The following is an 11,514-nucleotide window of genomic DNA, read 5'->3' as shown; positions in this document are numbered from 1 at the left end:
CAAGGACACTAACGCATACCTTAATCCAATATTTCTTTAACCTCTTTATTGGCAAAAACTACGGTACATTTTTAACACGGACAAGAGCGTTAGTGTTAATTTAATTGCTTCGAGTCACGGAATCTAACTTACTTCGAAAAATTCAGCAAATGAAAGAGACTTCAAGGTCTCTCTATATTTCTAGTTCTAACACCTACACACATAACTGTATATATATATATATATTTATATATATAAATATATATATATATATATATATATATATATATATATATATATATATATATATATAAATATATATATATATATATATATATATATATATATATATATATATATATATATATATATATATATCTATACATATATATATATATATATATATATATATATATATATATATATATATATATATATATATATATATAAAGAGAGAGAGAGAGAGAGAGAGAGAGAGAGAGAGAGAGAGAGAGAGAGAGAGAGAGAGAAACGCATCTAGAAAGCTTTTCCCACACGTTTCAAATAAGGAAAAAAGCTTGAATGAAATGTACTATCCATTTATCATATTGCAGGAGAATCAAACTGGGAATAAAATGGTCGTGAAAAAAAAGTCTTCCACAAAATCCTTATGGAGTCTGGAGATGTCACTTAAACAATATCTAGGAAGTCAAACAAAAGAGAGTAGGGACGAAGGGGGGATCAATGGAGTAGTAAAGGGGTGATGAATGTAGGGAGAAAGCGTGATAAAGGTAGTGGTGAAGGGGTGATGAATGTAGGGAATAGGGGTGGATGAAGGTAGGGGCGAAAGGGGGATAAAGGTAGGGGCGAAGGGGTGATGAATATAGGGGTGAAGGGGGGATGAAGGAAGGGTAAAGCGGTGGATGAAGGTAGAGGTGAAGAGGTGATGAATGAGAGGAGAAGGGGTGATGATGGTAAGGGCAAAGGGGTGATGAAGGTAGGGGCGAAGGGGTGATGAATACAGGGGTGAAGGGGTGATGAAGGAAGGGTAAAGGGGTGGATGAAGGTAGAGGTGGAGAGGTGATGAATGTGGGGAGAAGGGGTGATGAAGGAAGGGTGAAGGGGTGTTGAAGGTAGGGGAGAATGGGTGATGAATATAGGGGTGAAGGGGTGATGTAGGAAGGGTAAAGGGTGGATAAAGTAGAGTGAAGAGGTGATGAATGTGGGGAGAAGAGGTGATGAAGGTAAGGGTGAAGGAGTGATGAAAGGGGTGATGAAGGTAGTGGCGAAGGGGTGATGAATGAAGGGGTGATGAAGGAAGGGTAAAGGGGTGGATGAAGGTAGAGGTGAAGAGGTGATGAATGTGGGGAGAAGGGGTGATGAAGGTAAGGGTGAAGGAGTGATGAAGGTGGTGATGAAGGTAGTGGCGAAGGGGTGATGAATGAAGGGGTGATGAATGTAGGGAGAAGGGGTGGATGAAGGTAGGGGTGAAAGGGTGATGAATATAAGGAATAGGGTTGGATGAAGGTAGAGTTAAAGGGGTGATGGTTGATGCAGGTAGGGGGTGAAGGTGGTGATGAAGGAAGGGTGAAGGGGTGTTGAAGGTAGGGGAGAATGGGTGATGAATATAGGGGTGAAGGGGTGATGTAGGAAGGGTAAAGGGTGGATAAAGGTAGAGTGAAGAGGTGATGAATGTGGGGAGAAGAGGTGATGAAGGTAAGGGTGAAGGAGTGATGAAGGTGGTGGTGAAGGGGTGATGAAGGTAGTGGCGAAGGGGGGTGAAGGGGTAATGAATGTAGGGAGAAGGGGTGGATGAAGGTAGGGGTGAACATGTGATGAATGTGGGGAGAAGGGGTGATGAAGGTAGAGTTAAAGGGATGATGGTTGATGAAGGTAGGGGGTGAAGGAGTTGATGAAGGAAGGGTGAAGGGGTGATGAAAGTAGGGGAGAAGAGGTGATGAATGTAGGAGTGAAAGGGGTGATGACGGTATGGGTGAAGGGGTGATGAAGTTAGGGGTGAAGGTGTGATATAGGAAGGGGTAAAGGGGCGATGAAGGTAGGGGAGTAAGGGTGATGAAGATAGGGATGAAGGGGTGATGAAGGTAGGGGTGAAGGGGCGATAAAGGTAGGGGAGTAAGGGTGATGAAGGTAGGGGTGAAGGGGTGATGAAGGTAGGTGAGTAAGTGTGATGAAGGTAGAGGCCAATTATAGTTACTGAAACTGCTTCTTTGTCACGGAACTATCCACTACTGGAAAGTATACAATACACTTCATTAACAACTCAAAAGAGAGAGAGAGAGAGAGAGAGAGAGAGAGAGAGAGAGAGAGAGAGAGAGAGAGAGAGAGAGATTTTTTTACGTTCCCTTAAAAGGTGCTTACTGTAAAAACCAAAGATAAAATTTTGCTGGTAAATTGAAAATGAACATATGTGCAGACAACTTCCACAAATAGAACCCTATAAAGATGGCTCATGGCATTACGGTATATGAACTAGCCACGACATCCTACGATCAGAGACACTGCTCGCCACAATTTTATATACACTCTACCACCTCCTGAACTTGGAGACTATTCCAGTAATACGTTTCAATTCGTCTGGTCATTACTTTTATGACTTTCACTCCTGCCTCTACTAAACATTTATGGACTGCCTAATCTTTTAACTAAATCTACTTTTCCCTATTTTCTCCACTTGACCCAACCGTTTCAAAATACTGAACATCGAACTTGGATTTGCAACTAAAAATTACTTAAGTGAATAAGTTGGGAAAATTAAAAGATAAAGATAAAAATAATATATATATATATATATATATATATATATATATATATATATATATATATATATATATATATATATATACTTTCTTCGTGGCTGAGTGGTATGGTCAATGGCATACAAGTATCCTGGACCAGGGTTCGAAACCCGGCCGGTCAGATATTATAGTCTTTGATTGATTTCGCCTGGGGGGTCTGATCCCGAGGTCGTTAAGTGAATCCAGACTTTGTTTTAATATACATGGCTTAATTGAAATATGAAAAACACGTTTAAATGTACAATATATATATATACATATATATATATACGTGTATATATATATATATATATATATATATATATATAGTGTGTGTGTGATTACATATTTAGTACTAAAATATAAGAAGCGGTGAGATGTAAAGTGGCTTATCACAAAGTAACACAACAGTTCTAAGTCCCCTTATTTTTATGATGGCCAAACACTTATCGAAAAAAAAAACCAATACCCTTATGTTATAATTATCATTACGGACAAAAAAAAAATTAAAAAAATAAAAAACCTTTTCATCTTATTTATAAACGTAATTATGTGGCGACAGTAATATTCGTATATTTTAATCGTTTATAAATGTAATTATACGACGTCAGTAATATACAGATTTTTATAATTTTATAAAATTAATTATGTAATGGCAGATGAACGTGAAAATCAGCTTCAACATATACCGCCATGATGAATTACATCAGTGTCAATGCCAGCTTGTAATTACTGTGAATGTAATTTCATTCGTGGGTACCAATTTTCGTTGGTTTATGAAAAAGAAAAAAAAAAAAAAAAAAAAAAAAAAAAAAAAAGTTGGTTCGCGGATTCTTAAATTCGTGGATTTCCGTTTTTGGAACTTTTACCTTTTTTGGTTATTAGTTGAAGCCCAATTATGATAAAATGTTCATTTGCAATGCAATAATTAACATAGTGCACACCAAAATAAAACATATTCACAATGACAAATCAAAATAATTAGTAATCCACAATGGTTTAGAAAATGTAGGTCACCAACACAAATCAAATGAGTCCAAGTTCAATACTAAATTCTGAGTGTATAAAAATGAGTTCAATACTAAATTCTGAGTGTATAAAAATGAGTTCAATACTAAATTCTGAGTGTATAAAAATGAGTTCAATACTAAATTCTGAGTGTATAAAAATGAGTTCAATACTAAATTCTGAGTGTATAAAAATGAGTTCAATACTAAATTCTTTAGTGTATAAAAATGAGTTCAATACTAAATTCTGAGTGTATAAAAATTAGTTCAATACTAAATTCTGAGTGTATAAAAATGAGTTCAATACTAAATTCTGAGTGTATAAAAAATTAGTTCAATACTAAATTCTGAGTGTATAAAAATGAGTTCAATACTAAATTCTGAGTGTATAAAAAATTAGTTCAATACTAAATTCTGAGTGTATAAAAATGAGTTCAATACTAAATTCTGAGTGTATAAAAAATTAGTTCAATACTAAATTCTGAGTGTATAAAAATGAGTTCAATACTAAATTCTGAGTGTATAAAAAATTAGTTCAATACTAAATTCTGAGTGTATAAAAATGAGTTCAATACTAAATTCTGAGTGTATAAAAATGAGTTCAATACTAAATTCTGAGTGTATAAAAATGAGTTCAATACTAAATTCTGAGTGTATAAAAATGAGTTCAATACTAAATTCTGAGTGTATAAAAATGAGTTCAATACTAAATCTTGAGTGTATAAAAATGAGTTCAATACTAAATTCTGAGTGTATAAAAATTAGTTCAATACTAAATTCTTTAGTGTATAAAAATGAGTTCAATACTAAATTCTGAGTGTATAAAAATTAGTTCAATACTAAATTCTGAGTGTATAAAAATGAGTTCAATACTAAATTCTGAGTGTATAAAAAATTAGTTCAATACTAAATTCTGAGTGTATAAAAATGAGTTCAATACTAAATTCTGAGTGTATAAAAAATTAGTTCAATACTAAATTCTGAGTGTATAAAAATGAGTTCAATACTAAATTCTGAGTGTATAAAAAATTAGTTCAATACTAAATTCTGAGTGTATAAAAATGAGTTCAATACTAAATTCTGAGTGTATAAAAGTTAGTTCAATACTAAATTCTGAGTGTATAAAAATGAGTTCAATACTAAATTCTGAGTGTATAAAAGTTAGTTCAATACTAAATTCTGAGTGCATAAAAATTAGTTCAATACTAGATTCTGAGTGTATAAAAATTAGTTCAATACTAAATTCTGAGTGCATAAAAATTAGTTCAATACTAAATTCTTTAGTGTATAAAAATTAGTTCAATACTAGATTCTGAGTGTATAAAAGTTAGTTCAATACTAAATTCTGAGTGTATAAAAATTAGTTCAATACTAGATTCTGAGTGTATAAAAATTAGTTCAATACTAAATTCTGAGTGCATAAAAGTTAGTTCAATACTAGATTCTGAGTGTATAAAAATTAGTTCAATACTAAATTCTGAGTGCATAAAAGTTAGTTCAATACTAAATTCTGAGTGTATAAAAGTTAGTTCAATACTAAATTCTGAGTGTATAAAAATTAGTTCAATACTAAATTCTGAGTGCATAAAAATTAGTTCAATACTAGATTCTGAGTGTATAAAAATTAGTTCAATACTAAATTATGAGTGTATAAAAATTTTCGTTGGGTTTTTAATTTCGTGGATTCGTCCACCCACGAAGACCACGAAAATTGTTACCCCACGAACAAAAATATTTTCACAGTATACATTTCCGGGAAATTGGCATTGAAAATTTTTGGTAATATATATTGGAAAATGGATAACTCACGAGGAAAAAAAAATCAAATTCGGTTGTAAGTGAATATGATGATTTGCAAAGTTAATTTGGTAATAATTTACAATATAAATGATAAATCGGTGTTAATTGAATAACATAATATATTTGTAAATGCATATATATATATATATATATATATATATAATATATATATATATATATATATATATATATATATATATATATATATATATATATATACAGTGATCGTAAGAGTAAACAATTGAAAAAGTTCATTACCTGTACACATGTACACCACAAAAAAGAAAATCTAGTATTAATATAAGCATTTTGAATATAAGAAATATCTATTTTAATATTGTTACTGTTCTGAAAATATTTAATTTTTCTTTAATTCCTTTCCTCACAGGGCTATTTTCCCTGTCGTGGCATCTGGAGTTATACCATCCTGCTTTTCCAACTAGGGTTATAGCTTAGCAAGTAATAATAATAATAATAATAATAACAATAATACCAATATACGCACACTTCACAAATAAAATTGCAATTAAAATTAATCTAATATTAATATAATCATTTTAAATGTAAAATCAAACCAAATTAACACTTTAAAAAGCCATGAATGGTATCATTTCGAAAGACCTAATTATCATAGTCTAAAATGAAACATTTCTCTCTGATGTGACGGAATAACGATAGTTACCATCCTCATATTGGCTACTCAAAACGACGCTTATTAAAACGAGACAAAGTTTTACATCTACTGAAAATTTTAATGAGTGATAAGTAAATTTCATCCTCATTATCAATTCCATTCTCCTCCTACGCCTCTTGACACAAACGGCTTCAGTTAGATTTTGCCAATTGTTATATTGAGTATTTAAATCAATACTTCTCCCAACTTCACGTTTCATAGTCCTCAGCCATGTAGGTCTAGGTTTTCCCAACCCTTTTTGTGCCTTGTGGAGCCTAGTTGAAAGTTTGGTGAACTGATCTCTCTCGGGGAGTGCAAAGAGCATACACACAAACCAGGAAGAATATGTTCCCAATCCGTAGTTCAGTAGAGAAAGGTTGAGTCTCCAATAGGAAGGCAAAAATTAATCAAGATTAAAGACATTGAATGAAATGCCATTAACCGAATCACTGGCTGATCGTAGAATTTAGGGAAAACTTGCTGTTTAAAAGGACACACACAATATATATGTGTGTGCATTTGTTTGCATGTATACTTATGTAAATATATAAATATATATGTAAAATACAGAAAAATTGACACGCACCACATACACATATTGTATGTATGTATATATATATATATATATATATATATATATATATATATATATATATATATATATACATAATCATATATATATATATATATATATATATATATATATATATATATATACAGAGAGAGAGAGAGAGAGAGAGAGAGAGAGAGAGAGAGAGAGAGAGAGAGAGAGAGAGAGAGAGAGAGATTACTTGCGTGATTATGTCTGTTAATCCACGTGCACAAACAATATCAAGTAGAGTTAATTAACAAACAAACAAAGCTAATACATGCTGTTCAAATGAAAAGCCCATAAAGGTGATAGTGACCCGTGATAATGAGTATTGTATGTAATCAAAAGGATGCTGATATGTCAATAACAATGGCAGCATTTTAAAGTAATGTGTAGTATGTTCACATATCTATTATTATTATTATTATTATTATTATTATTATTATTATTATTATTATTAATCGCTAAACTATAACCCTAGTTGGATAAGCAGGATGCTATAAGCCCAGAGGCTCCAACAGGGAAAATAGCCCAGTGACGAAAGTAAAAAAGGAAAATAAAATATTCTAAGAGTAACATTAGAATAAGTATCTCCTATATGAACTATAAAAACTTTAACAAGAGGAAGAGAAATTAGGTAAAATAGCGTGCTCGAGTGTATCCTCAAGCAAGAGAACTCTAACCCAAGAAAGTGGAAGACCATAGTACAGAGGCTATGGCACTACCCAAGACTAGAGAACAATAGTTTGATTTTGGATTGCCCTTCTCCTAGAAGAGCTGCTTATCATAACTAAAGAGTCTCTTCTACCCTTACCAAGAATAAAGTGGCCACTGAACAATTACAGTGCAGTAGTTAACTCCTTGAGTGAAGAAGAATTGCTTGGTAACCTGTGTGGAGGACAGAGGAGAATATGTACAGAATAGGCCAGACTATTCAGTGCGTGTGTGAAGGCAAAGAGAAAATGAACCGTAACCAGAGAGAAGGATCCAACGTAGTAATGTCTGGACAGTCGAAAGACCCTATAACTCTCTAGCGGTAGTATCTCAACGGGTGGCTGGTTTAGAAAGAGAGAGAGAGAGAGAGAGGAGAGAGAGAGAGAGAGAGAGAGAGAGAGAGAGAGAGAGAGAGTCTTCCATTGACGTTGGTTGGGTTCATAAAGGGAATCTTAAAGCATAATTCCCCAATAACACTACATTGGATTTCTCTCTGGTTACGGCTCATATTTTCTCTGCCTACACATACAACTGACAACACTGAGATTAACAAACAGTTCTTCTTCACTCAAAGTACTGCAATTTAAAAGTTCAGTGGCTACTTTCCTCTTGGTAAGGGTAGATAAGACTATTTAGCTAGGGTAAGCCGCTCTTCTAGGAGGACACTCCAAAATCAAACCATTGTTCTCTAGTCTTGGGTAGTTCCATAGCCTCTGTACCATGGCCTTCCAGTGTCTTGGGTTAGAGTTCTTTTGCTTGAGGGTTCGCTCGGGAACACTATCTTATTTCTCTTCCTCTTATTTTCATAAATTTTTTTATAGGTTATATATGAAATATTTATTTTAATGTTGTTACAGTTTTAAAAATATTTTATTTCAATTGGTAATTACTTCTTGTTTCCTCGCTGAGCTATTTTTCCTGTTGGAGCCCCTGGGCTTATAACATCCAGCTTTTCCAACAAGGGTTGTAGCTTGGCAAGTAATAACAATAATAAACACATGAAATCAAAAGGAAACTTTGCATGAAATGACCAACCACTTAACGTATTATGCAATTTCGTTCAAATGGAAATTCACTATTAAATATTGTGGGTTATTTTTTTTCAAACACGAAACAACAAGGATCATTTTAGAGCACTGTCCGGCATTAGCCTTTTACTGGCGTCAAAATAACAAAGGTCAACGATCTGAAGTTCTTTTGAATGCTTTGTCAATAGAGATTTACGTTTGAAAGCAACTCTTCATAATGAGTTAGTTTTATGGATATTACTGTGATTTCCCTCTTGTTTTGTTAAAGTTTTTATAGTTTATATAAGAGATGTTTATTTTAATGTTGTTGCTGTTCTTGAAATATTTTATTTTTCCTTGCCTTTCCTCACTGGTCCATTTTCCCCGTTGGAGCACCTGGGCTTATAGCAGCCTGCATTTCCAACTAGGGTTGTAGCTTAACAAATAATAATAATAATAATAATAATAATAATAATAATAATAATAATAATAATGATAATAATAATAATTACATCTGTTAGAAAGGTTACTGTATGTTAATATAACCCATAAGGCATACTAATAACCTAGAAAATAACGTGAAAATAAAAAAACATCATATAATGTGCCAGGCATTAAACATTAATAACAAAAAAAGGTAATAAAAATTTTGATTACAACAAAAAGAACAATTAACTAAAATTTACGGCTGTGGCGGCCGATGTGGTAACGTCCCTGACTGGTAAATGCCAGACTGCGGTTCGAGTCCCGCTCAGACTCTTAGTTTCTTTAGTTGCTGCAACATCACCATCTTTGTGAGCTAGGGATAGGGGGTTTGGGGGAGCCTATAAGTCTATCTGCTGAGTCATCAGTAGCCATTACCTGGCCAGCCTTGGTCCTAGCTTGGGTGGAGAGGGGGCTTGAGCGCTGATCATATGTATATATATGGTCAGTCTCTAAGGCGTTGTCCTGCTTGATAGGGCAATGCCACTGTCCCTTGCCTCTGTCATTCATGAGCGACCTTTAAACCTTTAAACTTTGTAGCAGCTCAAAAATTAAATCCTCATACAAAATGTTAGGTTCAAAATAATACTTCTTGAAAGAATATTAAAAGAAATCATCCCTATTAAAGTAAAATGATAGAGAGAGAGAGAGAGAGAGAGAGAGAGAGAGAGAGAGAGAGAGAGAGAGAGAGAGAGAGAGAGAGAGAGAGAGAACTTCTAGCCATTCTATTCCTTACAATCTATCAGCTTCACTGTTTACAAGACTTCCCTTAAAGCAAAATGGGTTGGAAACTTAGAACGGAAACAACACAGCCGAAAAAAACAACTTTAGGTTATATAAAAACATAACGGAAATAAGCGAGTAAAAAAAAAAAAAAAAAAAAAAAAAAAGAAAAAAAAAAAAAAAAAAAAAGTTTATCAATAACACTCAAGTACACTCTCAGATACAATTATTCAGTCTATATACACTAGTGTACGCGACCCGTCAACAATGACGACTCAATATTTAGATAGAAATGCACACACGTGGACATGTATACCTCTCTCGCCAGGGTATGACTATTTTCTTTCCCCTTTACCTGTAGGACGGGGAGAGCTGGATGTGACCTAAAATATGTATATGCATATGTATGTATATATATAACCAGACACTTGCTCTCTCTCTCTCTCTCTCTCTCTCTCTCTCTCTCTCTCTCTCTCTCTCTCTTATATATATATATATATATATATATATATATATATATATATATATATATATATAAACAGACACTCTCTCTCTCTCTCTCTCTCTCTCTCTCTCTCTCTCTCTCTCTCTCTCTCTCTATATATATATATATATATATATATATATATATATATATATATATATATATATATATATATATATATATATATATATCCAGACACTTGTTCTTCATCATAATACAACAACAAAAAAAGTGCCTGGCCATATATAAAAATATATAAAAATTTCAAAATAGGTGGGAGATATGACCCATTTTGAAATTACAACAATTTTCCCAAGATATCAAATACTATCAAGATAGCAAACAATAGAATGTGTCTAATCTAATACCAGCTTTGTATAGGGACATGTAATCTTCCTCCCTATCTTTCTATGTACAAGTACACTACGTGAGGCGGTTGATAATAGTGTTGGTGGCCACTTCTAATCAATAAGGCCTTCCTTTCCTTTCCCTTATAATAAGGGTCTGGATTATATCTTGTTTCACTAGAGACATTTCTTATAAAATAAAAACAGTATTCCTCAGGCACTATATCTATTTTTGTCCATATTAACACTGTAAATGTTATTGTCCCTATTGACACTGTATTCATTTCACCACTGTTGGCACTGTATTTGTTATTGTCACTATTAGCACAGTATCTGTTTTTGTACCTACAGGCAGTGTATCTCTTTTGGTTCATACATGCACTGTATCTATATTTGTCACTATAGGCACTACATCTGTTTTTGTCCCAACTGGCAATGTATCTGTTTTTGTCCCTATTGGCACTGTATCTAGCTATGTCACTATACGCACTATATCTGTATATGTCCCTATTGGCACTATATCTGTTTTTGTCCCTATAAGCACTGTATCTGTTTCTGTCCCTATTGGCTCTGTATCTGTTTTTGTCCATAGAGGTACTATATTTTTGTCCCTACAGACACTGTATCTGTTTTGGCACTACAGGCACTGTATCTATTTGGTCCCTTCAGACAATGTATCTGTTTTTGTCCCTCAAGGCACTGTATCTGTTTTTGTCCCTATTGGCACTGTATCTGTTTTTGTCCCTACCAGCACTGTATCTGTTGTTGTCCCTACTGACATTGTATCTGTTTTGTCTCTATTAGCGCTCTATCTATTTTTGTCCCTAAAGGCAATGTATCTGTTTTGTCCCTATTGGCACTATATCTATCTTTGTCACTATAGGCACTGTATCTGCTTTTGTCCCTATTGGTACTATATCTGTTTTTGTCC

At 33.4% G+C, this 11,514-nt stretch overlaps 1 protein-coding gene across 1 annotated transcript; it reads right to left on the bottom strand.

The window, feature by feature from the left end:
• Positions 1–667: 667 nt before the first annotated feature.
• LOC137639815 (uncharacterized) lies at positions 668–11,173 on the bottom strand. Its single transcript, XM_068372057.1, has 2 exons — positions 10,933–11,173; positions 668–2,181 (listed from the first exon to the last, which is right to left on the bottom strand). The coding sequence occupies exons 1-2, from the start codon at positions 11,171–11,173 to the stop codon at positions 668–670; spliced, it is 1,755 nt and encodes a 584-aa protein (XP_068228158.1).
• Positions 11,174–11,514: the final 341 nt, after the last annotated feature.

The sequence above is a fragment of the Palaemon carinicauda genome, chromosome 4, assembly GCF_036898095.1.
Source record: "Palaemon carinicauda isolate YSFRI2023 chromosome 4, ASM3689809v2, whole genome shotgun sequence".
Lineage (NCBI taxonomy): Eukaryota > Metazoa > Arthropoda > Malacostraca > Decapoda > Palaemonidae > Palaemon > Palaemon carinicauda.
This window is presented reverse-complemented; position numbering and strand designations above follow the sequence as displayed.

Coding starts and splice junctions, on each gene's coding strand:
- LOC137639815 (XM_068372057.1), bottom strand. CDS start 11,173: ATGGACAAAAACAGATACAGAGCCAATAGGGACAGAAACAGATACAGT. Junction 2,182..10,932: donor CCAAAAGAGATACACTGCCT/GTAGGTACAAAA, acceptor GTGACAAAGAAG/CAGTTTCAGTAACTATAATT.